Source organism: Schistocerca cancellata, chromosome 4 (genome assembly GCF_023864275.1).
Source record: "Schistocerca cancellata isolate TAMUIC-IGC-003103 chromosome 4, iqSchCanc2.1, whole genome shotgun sequence".
In the NCBI taxonomy this organism is placed as follows: Eukaryota; Metazoa; Arthropoda; class Insecta; order Orthoptera; family Acrididae; genus Schistocerca; species Schistocerca cancellata.
The window spans coordinates 55,571,884-55,587,504 of record NC_064629.1 but is presented as its reverse complement, the minus strand read 5'-3'; the positions used below and the strand labels follow the sequence as shown (position 1 = coordinate 55,587,504).

The 15,621-nt window shown below is 41.8% G+C and overlaps 1 protein-coding gene across 1 annotated transcript in view; it reads right to left on the bottom strand.

Annotated features, from left to right (window-relative positions):
- LOC126183224 (uncharacterized) overlaps window positions 1-15,621 on the bottom strand; it is a 679,892-nt gene that overhangs the window by 93,533 nt on the left and 570,738 nt on the right. The window contains exon 19 of the mRNA XM_049925008.1: window positions 9,606-9,944. Within this exon, the coding sequence (XP_049780965.1) occupies window positions 9,606-9,944 (339 nt within the window). The remainder of the gene's footprint in view (window positions 1-9,605; window positions 9,945-15,621) is intronic.

The window sequence follows — 15,621 nt, the reverse complement described above, 5'->3', positions numbered from 1 at the left end:
CTGTTTTCTTTTGTATATTTTTGTATTGGGTATGGATATTTCGATTAGTTGTGTTAATTTCTTCTTTTTATTGGTGAGTATGATGTCAGGTTTGTTATGTGGTGTTGTTTTATCTGTTATAATGGTTCTGTTCCAGTATAATTTGTATTCATCATTCTCCAGTACATTTTGTGGTGCATACTTGTATGTGGGAACACGTTGTTTTATAAGTTTATGTTGTAAGGCAAGCTGTTGATGTATTATTTTTGCTACATTGTCATGTCTTCTGGAGTATTCTGTATTTGATAGTATTGTACATCCGCTTGTGATGTGATCTACTGTTTCTATTTGTTGTTTACAAAGTCTGCATTTATCTGTTGTGGTATTGGGATCTTTAATAATATGCTTGCTGTAATATCTGTTGTTTATTGTTTGATCCTGTATTGCAATCATGAATCCTTCCGCCTCACTGTATATATTGTCTTTTCTTAGCCATGTGTTGGATGCGTCTTAATCAATGTGTGGCTGTGTTAGATGATACAGGTGCTTGCCATGTAGTGTTTTCTTTTTCCAATTTACTTTCTTCGTATCTGTTGATGTTATGTGATCTAGAGGGTTGTAGAAGTGGTTATGAAATTGCAGTGGTGTAGCTGATGTATTTATATGAGTGATTGCTTTGTGTATTTTGCTAGTTTCTGCTCGTTCTAGAAAGAATTTTCTTAAATTATCTACCTGTCCATAATGTAGGTTTTTTATGTCAATAAATCCCCTTCCTCCTTCCTTTCTGCTTAATGTGAATCTTTCTGTTGCTGAATGTATGTGATGTATTCTATATTTGTGGCATTGTGATCGTGTAAGTGTATTGAGTGCTTCTAGGTCTGTGTTACTCCCTTTCACTACTCCAAATTATTATTATTATTATTATTATTATTATTATTATTATTATTATTATTATTATTATTATTTATTTCCTTTTTCTCCAATTTGATTCAGTAGCTTATCATTACTTATCTGATTGACTAATCTTATCTTCAACATTATTCTTTTGCACAACATTGCAAAAGGTTTCATTCCCTTCTTGTCAGTACTGATTATCATCCACATTTTCCTTCCATATAAATTATTCCATAACTTCTGCAAAATATCCATATATGACTGCTCCAAATTCAAAATTTTTCCATGCACAAATATGCTTAGATACTGGAATAGGTGAAATTCAGAGGATACCAAATCTGATGAATTGGGTGCTTATTTCAATAATTTGCACTTAAATTCAGCAACTTTCCCTTGGCCAAAGCATCTTCACAAGTAGGCACACTGTTCAAAGAAAAAGGATTTTTTTTTTTTTACTTTGCAACAAGGTCCTCTTCTCAGGCTTTTTGATAATCAGTTGATCCATAAGACTTATTTAGCATTTGCCAATTATAGCTTTAATCTTTGCAAGATAATTAATAAGAATAATTATGTTTATTGCCCAGGATATGCTGACCATAACATTTATGCAGATGAGACTTACTACATATTTTTGGTGCGAGACTAGTACTTTGAGTGCTTTGACCATTTTGGACAGCTCCTCATTATCCATGAAAGTAAACCTCTCAAAAAATCAGTCCCCACCTGGAACGGTTAATGACTAGAGACTCACTGGAATCTGTAAACATAAAGTGCTGCAGATGGATTGGAGCCCAGTATGAGGTTAACACTAAATTTTATTTACTCATAAATGAATTCTCATCCTTCTTTGAAGAAGATTTTCAGAAACGGTTTGTTAGAAACAATACTTTGACAACCCTGAACAAAGCTTGGATCACAGAAGTAATTAAACAATCACACAAACTTTGTATCTAAGCCCACAACAAAAATTGGTCACTATAAAATGTGCCGTAAGAGCTTAAAGAAGTTGATACAAAAAAATCAGAAGCATTATATTATGAACAAGAAAATGATGACTCTAATAATAAATGGAAGACTAGTTGACACATTGTTAGGAGGGAGATGGACAGGAACAGAAGAACTTTAGAAGACTTCAAAATCAAACATGAAGGAAATCTTGTATGCAATCCTGAAAAACATATCATTTTAGTGGTCAAGCAGCTGCAACCCAAATTCCACATGGTGAATATAATCATTTACACTGGCTGTTAAAATACTTTTATTAAAAATCACTACTGCTTTCACATCAGGAGAGACAATGTTTTTTTAAAATCTATCACCTGATCATGCATCTCTACTCTTGTGAAATCGATAGCGACTATTTACTAAAAGTATTTTTAACCTCCAGTGCAGAAGATTTTATTCACTAATCCTGGAAACATAGCTAATACTTATAATCATGGCTCAATACAGCAAACAGTCAGTGAACACAATGTTTCCTGATGGAATCTTACGTGATAGCCAATATTTTAAGCACACACTACTTGTCAGTATCAGAACAAATAGGCTTCAAGGGCTCTGTTTATGAAATCTCGAGTCTTAGGCAAAATACTATCACCAAAAATATCAGTAAAAGTCATATTAGCTCTATCATAGTACCTGTAATTGAAAGAACAATCATCTCTCTGAAGAATAAAAATTCCACTGGAGTAGATGAAATTTCTAGCAATGTGTTGAAACACTGCTGTTCTTCTGTAAGCAAGGAACTGTGCCTGACAGACTCAGATATGCTCTTGTGGAACCATTCTTCAAGAAAGGTAAAAAATCGAAGTTACAAATTACATGCAAATTTCTCTCCTGGCTGCGTTTTTGAAGATACTAGAAAAGATCATGTATACAAGAATTTTGCAACATTTAGATAGATTTAAAAATCTCAGCAAAAGACAGTTTGGTTTCTGAAAGTATACATCAACTAAACAAACCATCTATGTGTTATAACGTCAAGTTTAACACATATATTTCAGAACGACACAACACATATAAGTCACAGAGTAAGTTGACAAGCAAGACATGTGTACACGTTAGCATTCGAATGAGCACTGAGTCCCAGTCTAGCGGCCGCTGCTCGGCTGGCCACTTAGGTGGCGCAGCTGCTGCATGGCTGGCAGACAGTGCTGCACGTAGAGGAAGCGTGTAATTGCGCGGCGGCGCTTTGAATGATCGGCGAGTCACAACACTTTTCCCCCCTTTGAAATTGTTGCACTGGTCTTGATGGAGGTGTCCTGGAGATGGCTAATGTCCATAGGCATTGTTTGACTCACCGTAAAGTCTTGAGGAGGAGGCTTCCCGTACGGACGGAAGTGTCCCCGATGAGAATGGGTCGAGATGACAGGAGACGTAGGGGTCGAATCTGTTGGGGCCCCATGCACCAATCTGCCCATTGCGGCAAGTCCAGTTGATATGACAGGAGACATGGGTGATGTGTCGGCGTCCGTTGGAGGAGGAGGTGAGTAGATTTGCTCTGACAGCGGATGGTCATCCGGTTCCTGCATGGGCACGTCTCCTGGTGGCATCCATTCTTGTGCTGGCATCGCGATGACGGTGAGAAGGCTACGTTGTGAGTGTTGAGAGATGCCAAGATCCTGAGTGTCAGGTAGAGCCAAAGGTGGTGTAGCGGCATTCAGAACAGGCATTGCTGGCACACGAGGCCGAAGCTGGTCCAAATGATGCACTGCAACACCCGTGTCCATCTGGATTTCATACAGGCATCTGCCACGGTGTCTTAAGATGCAGCCCGGGCTCCATTTTGGCCGCCTGCCATATCCCCGTACCCAGACGAGGTCGTCGGTAGTGAACCGGCCAAGTGAAAGCACCCGCAGCCGTGAGGTGGAAGGCCGCAGAAGATGAAGTAGCGTGCAGGGTTGTCGGCCATGTAAGAGCTCAGCCGGGCTGTGGTCGCCCATGGGGGTGAAACGGTAAGATGCCAGAAACTGGAGAAGCGCATCATCAGCAGCAGAAGAAGTCAGAAGTTTCTGCATCTGAGCCTTAAACGTGCGGACCAGTCGTTCAGTTTCACTGTTGGATTGTGGATGGAACGGCAGGGCGGTGACATGCATAACGCCGTGACGAGCACAAAAATCCGCAAATTTGGAAGAGGCAAATTGCGGACCATTATCAGTAACAAGAGTAGAGGGGAGGCCTTCCAAAGAAAAAATGTGGGCGAGAGCACTGGTGGTTGCCGCGGTGGTAGGCGACGTGCAACGGACAATGACAGGGAAGTTAGAGTAGGCATCAATTACGAGGAGCCAATCAGTACCTAAAAAGGGTCCCACAAAGTCAGCATGAATGTGCTCCCAGTGCTTCTCAGGCGAAGGCCACGGTGACAAAGATGACTTCGGGGCAGTGGCCTGTGATGCACAAGGGCCGCAGGCACTGACCATGTGTGCTATTTCAGAGTCGATGACGGCGCGCCAGAGATTTTGTGCGAGACACACCCCAGTGCCCTTGGTGAAGGAGGCGCAAAACCGAAGCATGCAAAGACGCAGGTACCACAACACGTGGTGAAGCACTGTCAGTGGAGAGGAGGATAACACCATCCCTAGCCGTGAGGCGGTAGCGCAAAGCGTAGTAGTTACGCAACAGATCAGAAGTCTTAGTGGACGGGCGATCTGGCCAACCCTTCTGAATACAGTGTAAAACCCGGGAGAGGGTAGAGTCGGAACCCGTAGCAGCTGCCAGCCAGTCCCTGGTGATGGGGAACCTGTCCACAACCCGCTGCTCGGCAACATCCAGGTGGAAACACAATAGTTCGTCCCTATTGAATGCCAGATCAGGACCCATGGGAAGGCGAGACAGTGCATCAGTGTTCGCATGTTGAGCCGTTGGCTGGAAATGAATCTCATAATTGAAACGAGACAAGTAAAGAGCCCAACGCTGGAGGTGGTGTGCAGCCTTGTCGGGAAATGACGTTGATTGATGAAACAAGGAAACAAGTGGTTTGTGATCCGTAACAAGATGAAATTTGGATCCATAGAGAAAAACAACAAACTTATGAAGAGCATAAATAATGGCCAAAGCTTCTTTTTCAGTTTGAGAACACTTATGTTGGGCATCTGTGAGCGTTTTGGAAGCATAAGCAATGGGTTATTCAGAACCGTCAGAAAAACGGTGCGCAAGGACTGCACTGACCCCGTATTGAGAGGCGTCCGTGGCAAGAACAAGATGTTGGCCAGGTCAATAAGTAGCCAGGCACGGGGACTGTTTCAGCATAGTCTTCAATTTCTGGAAAGCCACTTCGCATGACGCGGACCAGTGAAAAGGCACGTTTTTATGCAACAGGCGATGCAACGGCTGAGCCACCAAAGCCACAGACGGTAAAAACTTGTGATAGTATGCTATTTTCCCCAAGAAGGCCTACAGTTCCTTAACAGATGTAGGGTGAGGAAGGGCCTCGATTGCAGCGACAGTTTGCTGAAGCGGACGAATACCATCCCGAGAGAGTTGAAACCCCAAGTACGTGATAGATGCCTGAAAAAATTGTGATTTCTGAAGATTACACTTAAGACCGGCAGTCTGTAAGACATGAGAAAGTGTGAGGAGATTTTGAAGATGTTCTTCAGTGGTGGAGCCAGTGACAACAATCTCGTCCATGTAATTGATACACCCAGGGACAGGGAGCAGTAATTGTTCCAAGAATCGCTGAAAGAGAGCAGGGGTGCTAGCAACCCTGAATGGCAATCGTTGGTATTGATAGAGGCCGAAAGGCATGTTAATGACCAGAAACTGCCAGGAAGCAGCGTCGAGAGGAAGTTGATGATAAGCTTCTGACAGGTCAATTTAAAAAAATAATGGCTTCCAGCAAGTTTGCCGGCTGCAGTGGCCGTGCGGTTCTAGGCGCTACAGTCTGGAACTGCGTGACCACTACGGTCGCAGGTTCGAATCCTGCCTCGGGCATGGATGTGTGTCATGTCCTTAGGTTAGTTAGGTTTAATTAGTTCTAAGTTCTAGGTGACTGATGACCTCAGAAGTTAAGTCGCATAGTGCTCAGAGCCATTTGAACCAGCAAGTTTAGTGAACAGTTCTTCAGGACGGGGCATAGGGTAAGTGTCGATGAGGCATTGAGCATTTACAGTGGCTTTGAAATCGCCACAGAGATGAATATCACCATTTGGCTTAGCAACAACAACAACAGGAGAGGACCACTCACTGGAAGTGACAGGAAGCAAGACCCCTGAAGTAGTGAGACGATCCAACTTCCGTTTTACCCAATCACGAAGGGCCACAGGAATGGGCCGAGCCTGAAAAAACTTAGGCCGAGCAGTGGGTTTGAGCGTGATATGAGCTTCAAAGTCGTTTGTATGGCCTAAACCAGGAGAAAAAAGGGACGAAAATGTCATCGACAAGGAATCCAGTTGAGCATAAGGAATAGCATCAGAGACAATACTGACAGAGTCATCTATGGAGAACCCAAAAACACGAAAGGCATCGAAACCAAAAAGATTTTCTGCATTGCTCTGCTCGACCACAAATATGGGAACAGTGTGAACAATGGATTTGTAAGATACCTCAGCATTAAACTGTCCCAAGAGAGAAATCTTCTGTTTATTGTACGTCCGTAATTGCCGAGTGACAGGTGACAGGAGTGGAGAACCCAACTGAAGATACGTCTGAGAATTAATTATAGTGGCAGCAGAACCAGTATACACTTGCATGCGAATATCTCGACCAAGGATTTGAACAGTGAGAAATAACTTCCCTGAAAGGGAAGAAGTGCAATTGACAGACAACACAGAATCAGAATCAGCGTCATGTTCATAAACATCATGTATGCGGTTTTGATTTGCAAACGGAAGACACATGACCTTTCTTTTTGCAATTGTGACACACAGCCCAATGTTGGGGACAATCCTTGCATGAATGTTTCGTAAAACACCGCAGACATGAAGGAAGTTGCCGGGGGTTTTGCTGCAGTTTCTTAGCGGGTTGTTTACGGTTAGGCCAAGGCTGTGCGTGGGAGCGCACTGTGGCCACGTCGGCCGGCGGTGACGCGCCGCACGTGTCGTCAACAGTGCACAGAGGTTGTATTTCCCCGACATCACCCCACACCTCTAACTGCGCCCCAGTGGCGTGAGAAATTTCAAAAGACTGCATAATGGAGAGAACTTCATCTAGATTTGGATTTGCCAACTTAAGGGTACGTTGCCGAACTTCTTTGTCAGGCGCCAACCAGATAATAGCATCCTATACCATGGATCCGGCATAGGATTCTTTGTGAACATCAGTAACAAACTGACACTTTCGACTGAGGCCGTGAAGTTCAGCAGCCCAAGCGCGATAGGATTGATGTGGCTGTTTTTGACAATGATAAAAGGCAACACGAGAGGCTACCACATGCATTTGCTTTTGAAAATAGACAGACAGAAGTGAGCACATTTCAGCAAAGGACAAAGATGCAGGATCCTTCAAAGGAGCCAATTGCGACAACAGCCGATACATTTGAGGTGAAATCCAGGAAAGGAACAGAGACTTACATGGTTGTTTGTCCGTGACATGAAATGCCAAGAAGTGCTGTCGAAGATGTTTTTCATAATCAGTCCAGTCTTCTGCCATCTTGTCGTAAGGAGGAAAAGGAGGTATAGCCAATGATGAGAAACGCCCTGCATTTGACGCCGCGACGAAATCGCGAATCGCCGCCGTTAGAAGCGTTTTCTGTTCAAAAAGATTTTGCAATAGTTGCTTGACAGTAGCCATGGAACCCTGTGGGTCAACGGTGAAAAGGAAAAATCCCATCCTCATCACCAATTGTTATAACGTCAAGTTTAACACATATATTTCAGAACGACACAACACATATAAGTCACAGAGTAAGTTGACAAGCAAGACATTTGTACACATTAGCATTCGAATGAGCACTGAGTCCCAGTCTAGCGGCCGCTGTTTGGCTGGCCACTTAGGTGGCGCAGCTGCTGCATGGCTGGCAGACAGCGCCGCACGTAAAGGACGTGTGTAATTGCGCGGCGGTGCTTTGAATGATCGGTGAGTCACAACACTATGTTTTATAAATAAAGTTCTGAAGTTTTTAAATGAGAAAATGGTGACAGCAGGATTATTTTATGATTTATCAAAATTCTTTGACACTGTGAACCATCAAATACTATTAACAAAGCTAACATTTTATGAATAAGTGATGTATCAAATAGATGGCTACAGTCATACCTCAAAAGTAGGAAGCAGAAAGAAGTATTAGACAGCATGGTGATATGTTTCATCAGAATGAAGAATCATCAAGTATGGAGTATCACAAGGATCCATTCTTGGTTGTTTAATGTTCCTGACATTTATCAGTTACTTACCACAATGTACAAAGCTACAGTTTTAACATGTTTCCAGATGACACCAACATTATGATTGATTGTTATACATGTGAAAATCTTCAAGGATATATTAATAATATTGTCATTGATTTATTAAATGGTTTAGTGTCAGTGAGCTCTCATTGAATGTTAATAAAATTAACTATACTCATTTGAATGTAACTGCCAAAACAGAGGAAGAACTATGTGCCACAAAGACAACAGAAAGTTGTCTGAATGAATGTGTGGGTGTTTCTCTTTCTTTTCCTGATGGGGGCTGTGGCCAAAAGCTATCATCTAAATGTCTTTTATTTGTGCATGTCTGCTACTTTACATGTCATCTTTATGTTAAGTAGCAATCTATCTTTTCCTTACATTGGAGATCATTCAATAATATTTTGTTGCAAATGGAGTCCAACAAGCAGACATATTTAAGCTAAAAAGCATAATGCTTGTTTATTAATAATAAACAGTGATTCTTTTGGGGCTGTGTGGACATCTCACAAATAATATAGAATGCTTTCGCATAAATTGGGTTGACTTATCTACATTTTATTTTTTTACACATATGGAACAAATAGATATTATGATGGTATTAAGATAACACATAATGTTTTTGTGATGTAATTCCTAAATTTGCTTGTGGTGGCCAGTGCAAGAATTCATACAATTTTTTGCTTGTGATGCATTAGCATCACATATGCATATTATTGAAAATATAATTTATAGTGGCAGAAGTTACACTTGTTTATCTCAATTTCATTGTAGGCTAGTAATAAGTTAATCTATAATTTCAAATAATGTTGATATAAGGTGGCATGTTAATGATTAATATATTATGATGTTGTATTGTTTTGATTTGAGATTTTATGAAAAATATTGTATAAGTATGATTTGGAAAATGGCTTCAATGTATGCCAAAATGATATTATCAATTGTAGCTTTGAAATAAAGGATGCAGCAAAAATTAAATATTCATACATTGCTGGTAGCAGTACTTGGTAAATTCAAAGAACTTAAGATCTTTCACTACTTACATTTGTAATTTAGAAGTATTAGACAATGTAAGCCTTCCATATTATGTAAGAAAGGGGAATAATTACTTAGGAAATAATAATAATCAAATATCTTATGTTTTGGTTGAGGTTTATCACTAAATTATGCAATAAGGGTTATTGGAAGACACCATTTCATTATGCTTTACATGTTTCAGATAGTTATATTTTTGTATGTGCTGTATCAATAAAATTTCAAGTGCTACAAATTATTATTTTAATGAGCTGAAATCTCTGTTTATTGTATATTAATTGGTAGTATAGTTTCAAAAGAGAATAATAGCTAATATTTAAATATTTTCATTGCACCATTGTTATAGTATTTGCCAGTTAGTCATATACTTACATTTTCAAGTTCAAAGGAGGCTGTGTATCTACGAAGTATGCCCATTGAAACTGATGATCTGTAGCAGGCTTCTGTGAGAGGTGTTTGATTTCCCCATTCCAGTTTCAGCTCTTGTTTCTCAATAGCACATTGTGAATGGGGCCAAGCATCAGCATTTCTTGCCACAAGAAACTCGCTACTTAAATTTAATTTTAAAGTTAAATCATGATCTGAACATCCCATGCTACCATGGGTTCCAAAAATCACTTTGAAGTGACCAGTGATGTTTTCTGATGGGCTAGTTAGTAGAAGCTGATGTGCGTTTACAGCTGGAGCTAGAATTTCACCATCAATACAAACCTGTTGAAACAAAACATAAAATGAGACATATATGGATGACGTTTTCTGTGCATAGATACTTTTCTGTTGAATACTCTGACCTGGACCTCGAGCTACAACATAACAGTGCAGTGGGACAAGGATCCTTGTAATCATAGTTCCAGTACCAACCTTACTGCAACAAAATATGAGTGATGGATGACGTTTTCTGTGCATAGATACTTTTCTGTTGAGTACTCTGACCTGGACCTCGAGCTACAACATAACAGTGCAGTGGGACAAGGATCCTTGTAATCATAGTTCCAGTACCAACCTTACTGCAACAAAATATGAGTGATGGATGACGTTTTCTGTGCATAGATACTTTTCTGTTGAGTACTCTGACCTGGACCTCGAGCTACAGCATAACAATGCACTGGGACAAGGATCCTTGTAATCATAGTTCCAGTACCAATCGTACTGCAACAAAATATGGGTGATGGTCAATAAACTAAAGAACAATAGCCTAGTTAAAGCAACCATATGCTACACATACAATTTTGTACACTTTGGTAGTAATTCCATTGTACTTAGAAGGTCTACATTACTTTATGGATGGCAGCAACTTTTAGTTGCTTGAAGTATGAAACCAATACCCTCCTTTTCATAGTCAGTCAGCTTTGCCATTAGTACTATCTGTGATTTAAAGTAAGACCTAGGTGTAACTTATGTTAACTTCCCCCATAAATAGTATTACTACGTATTCTCAGAAATGGTGTCTAATAGTTGTAAACCTACTGCAGTTTTACTCACACAGTGATGGCACATTGAGGTAAAGATGGAAAACAAGTAATAAATGAAATGTGTATTTTATATGTAGTTTTATGTTGGTATATAATTTTAGTAAAAAATGCTTTGTACATGAACTGTATTTTGTATTACTATACTACATTGTATGGGGGCTTGTTTTTCAATGTCCTGTTACATAATTGTTAATTGTCATCCTTTGCTTGCAGCAAAACCAACCAATAAGGTCAAATCCTATTTCATAATTCTGTAAATGTTGACTAAGTAGCTTTTCCCTTAAAACTAATTCTATTATACTTATTGTATGGCATGAACATGTTAATGTATGTAATGTATTATGCCATCCATATATCACAAATTGTCCAGTTTTTATCTGTTGGTGCAGGCAGCCATCCATGACAATTTACAGCATACTGTTTCTTCTGTATTCAATTTGTGTGAACTTTGCAGCTATGATTACTTAGCGTATACTACTTTGATGTTACATTTCTTCAGTTCATTCCAATGTTAAAGAAAGTATGTCCCTGCTACATTAGTTGTAACTGACGTCAGCCAGTGTAAACCATGATCTGGTGGCTACTCTCAGCACTAGGTTTCGTTATGCTCCAAATCCAGATGTCAATCACTCTGTTACTGCCACTGTAGCATCTGAAATGTGAAATAATTTGGGTGAAGGTCACCATTAAAGCAGACTCAGACATGGTAATTGGATGTCTCTATAGGCCCCCTGGCTCAGCAGCTGTTGTGGCTGAGCACCTGAAGGATAATTTGGAAAATATTTCGAGTAGATTTCCCCACCATGTTATAGTTCTGGGTGGAGATTTTAATTTGCTGGATATAGACTGGGAGACTCAAACGTTCATAATGGGTGTCAGCGACAAAGAATCCAGTGAAATTTTTTTAAGTGCTTTATCTGAAAACTACCTTGAGCAGTTAAACAGAGAACCGACTTGTGGCAATAACATATTAGACCTTCTGGTGACAAACAGACCCGAACTACACTCATGGAAATGGAAAAAAGAACACATTGACACCAGTGTGTCAGACCCACCATACTTGCTCCGGACACTGCGAGAGGGCTGTACAAGCAATGATCACACGCACGGCACAGCGGACACACCAGGAACCGCGGTGTTGGCCGTCGAATGGCGCTAGCTGCGCAGCATTTGTGCACCGCCGCCGTCAGTGTCAGCCAGTTTGCCGTGGCATACGGAGCTCCATCGCAGTCTCAACACTGGTAGCATGCCGCGACAGCGTGGACGTGAACCGTATGTGCAGTTGACGGACTTTGAGCGAGGGCGTATAGTGGGCTTGTGGGAGGCCGGGTGAATGTACCGCCGAATTGCTCAACACGTGGGGCGTGAGGTCTCCACAGTACATCGATGTTGTCGCCAGTGGTCAGCGGAAGGTGCACATGCCCATCGACCTGGGACCGGACTGCAGCGACGCACGGATGCACGCCAAGACCGTAGGATCCTATGCAGTGCCGTAGGGGACCGCACCGCCACTTCCCAGCAAATTAGGGACACTGTTGCTCCTGGGGTATCGGCGAGGACCATTCGCAACCGTCTCCATGAAGCTGGGCTATGGTCCCGCACACCGTTAGGCCATCTTCCGCTCACGCCCCAACATCGTGCAGCCCGCCTCCAGTGGTGTCGCGACAGGCGTGAATGGAGGGACGAATGGAGACGTGTCGTCTTCAGCGATGAGAGTCGCTTCTGCCTTGGTGCCAATGATGGTCGTATGCATGTTTGGTGCCGTGCAGGTGAGCGCCACAATCAGGACTGCATACGACCGAGGCACACAGGGCCAACACCCGGCATCATGGTGTGGGGAGCAATCTCCTACACTGGCCGTACACCACTGGTGATCGTCGAGGGGACACTGAATAGTGCACGGTACATCCAAACCGTCATCGAACCTATCGTTCTACCATTCCTAGACCGGCAAGGGAACTTGCTGTTCCAACAGGACAATGCACGTCCGCATGTATCCCGTGCCACCCCACGTGCTCTAGAAGGTGTAAGTCAACTACCCTGGCCAGCAAGATCTCCGGATCTGTCCCCCATTGAGCATGTTTGGGACTGGATGAAGCGTCGTCTCACGCGGTCTGCACGTCCAGCACGAACGCTGGTCCAACTGAGGCACCAGGTGGAAATGGCATGGCAAGCCGTTCCACAGGACTACATCCAGCATCTCTACGATCGTCTCCATGGGAGAATAGCAGTCTGCATTGCTGCGAAAGGTGGATATACACTGTACTAGTGCCGACATTGTGCATGCTCTGTTGCCTGTGTCTATGTGCCTGTGGTTCTGTCAGTGTGATCATGTGATGTATCTGACCCCAGGAATGTGTCAATAAAGTTTCCCCTTCCTGGGACAATGAATTCACGGTGTTCTTATTTCAATTTCCAGGAGTGTATTTGAAACAGTTAACGCAGAACAGGGAATCAGCGATCATAAAGCGGTTACTGCATCGATGATTTCAGCCGTAAATAGAAATATTAAAAAAGGTAGGAAGATTTTTCTGTTTAGCAAAAGTGACAAAAAGCAGATCACAGAGTACCTGACAGCTCAACACAAAAGTTTCGTCTCAAGTACAGATAGTGTTGAGGATCAGTGGACAAAGTTCAAAACCATCATACATATGTGTTAGATGAGTATGTGCCAAGCAAGATCGTAAGAGATGGAAAAGAGCCACTGTGGTACAACAACCGTGTTAGAAAACTGCTGCAGAAGCAAAGGGAACTTCACAGCAAACATAAACATAGCCAAAGCCTTGCAGGGAAAAAAAAAAAAAAAAAAAAAAAAACGTGAAGCAAAATGTAGTGTGAGGAGAGCTATGAGAGAGGTGTTCAATGAATTCGAAAGTAAAGTTCTGTGTACTGACTTGGCAGGAAACCCTAAGAAATTTTGGTATTTTGTCAAAGCGGTAGGTGGATCAAAACAAAATGTCCAGACACTCTGTGACCAAAAAGGTACTGAAACAGAGGATGACAGACTAAAGGCCAAAATACTAAATGTCTTTTTCCATAGCTGTTTCACAGAGGAAGACTGCACTGTAGTTCCTTCTCTAGATTGTCGCACAGATGACAAAATGGTAGATATTGAAATAGACAACAGAGGGATAGAGAAACAATTGAAATTGCTCAAAAGAGGAAAGGCCGCTGGACCTGATGGGATACCAGTTTCATTTTACACAGAGTACGTGAAGGAACTTGCCCCCCTTCTTGCAGCGATGTACCGTAGGTCTCTAGAAGAGCGTAGCATTCCAAAGGATTGGAAAAGGGCACAGGTCATCCCCGTTTCCAAGAAGGGACATTGAACAGATGTACAGAACTATAGACCTATATCTCTAACATCGATCAGTTGTAGAATTTTGGAACACGTATTATGTTCGAGTATAATGACTTTTCTGGAGACTAGAAATCTACTCTGTAGGAATCAGCATGGGTTTCGAAAAAGACGGTCGTGTGAAACCCAGCTCGCGCTATTCGTCCACGAGACTCAGAGGGCCATAGACATGGGTTCACAGGTAGATGCCGTGTTTCTTGACTTCCGCAAGGCGTTCGATACAGTACCCCACAGTCGTTTAATGAACAAAGTAAGAGCATATGAACTATCAGACCAATTGTGTGATTGGATTGAAGAATTCCTAGATAACAGAACGCAGCATGTCATTCTCAATGGAGAGAAGTCTTCTGAACTAAGAGTGATTTCAGGTGTGCCGCAGGGGAGTGTCATAGGACCGTTGCTATTCACAATATACATAAATGACCTTGTGGATGACATCGGAAGTTTACTGAGGCTTTTTGCAGATGATGCTTTGGTGTATCAAGAGGTTGTAACAATGGAAAATTGTACTGAAATGCAGGAGGATCTGCAGCGAATAGACGCATGGTGCAGGGAATGGCAATTGAATCTCAATGTAGACAAGTGTAATGTGCTGCAAATACATAGAAGGATAGGTCCCTTATCATTTAGCTACAAAATAGTAGGTCAGAAACTGGAAGCAGTTAATTCCATAAATTATCTGGGAGTACGCATTAGGAGTGATTTAAAATGGAGTGATCATATAAAGTTGATCGTTGGTAAAGCAGATGCCAGACTGAGATTCATTTGAAGAATCCTAAGGTAATGCAATTTGAAAACAAAGGAAGTGGGTTACAGTATGCTTGTTTGCCCACTGCTTGAATACTGCTCAGCAGTGTGGGATCCGTACCAGGTGGGGTTGATGGAGGAGATAGAGAAAATCCAGCGGAGAGCAGCACACTTTGTTACAGGATCATTTAGTAATCGCGAAAGTGTTATGGAGATGATAGATAAACTCCAGTGGAAGACTCTGCAGGAGAGATGCTCAGTAGCTCGGTACGGGCTTTTGTTGAAGTTTCGAGAACATACCTTCACCGAAGAGTCAAGCAGTATATTGCTCCCTCCTACGTATATCTCATGAAGAGACCATGAGGATAAAATCAGAGAGATTAGAGCCCACACAGAAGCATACCGACAATCCTTTCCATGAACAATATGAGACTGGAATAGAAGGGAGAACCGATAGAGATACTCAAGGTACCCTCCGCTACACACAGTCAAGTGGCTTGCAGAGTATGGATGTAGATGTAGATGTAGAAACCATGAAGCAGCAAGATCTATACATTTATCTTGTTTGTGTCATGTGTACTTAAAGGTGAACGTACTTTATGACAGAACACCTGACATGCTACTGTAATGCCTCAACTTTTTTATGGTATGTTTTTATTTTAAAATTTTTACTTGTTAGAGGAATTTATTATTATATGTTGACTTTGGATTGTATCCATTCATATGAGCAGAATTTTATAGAATTGTTATTTGACAACATGTTGTATAGTACTCATGTGACAGAGTGGTGTATGATGTACTACCACTGCCC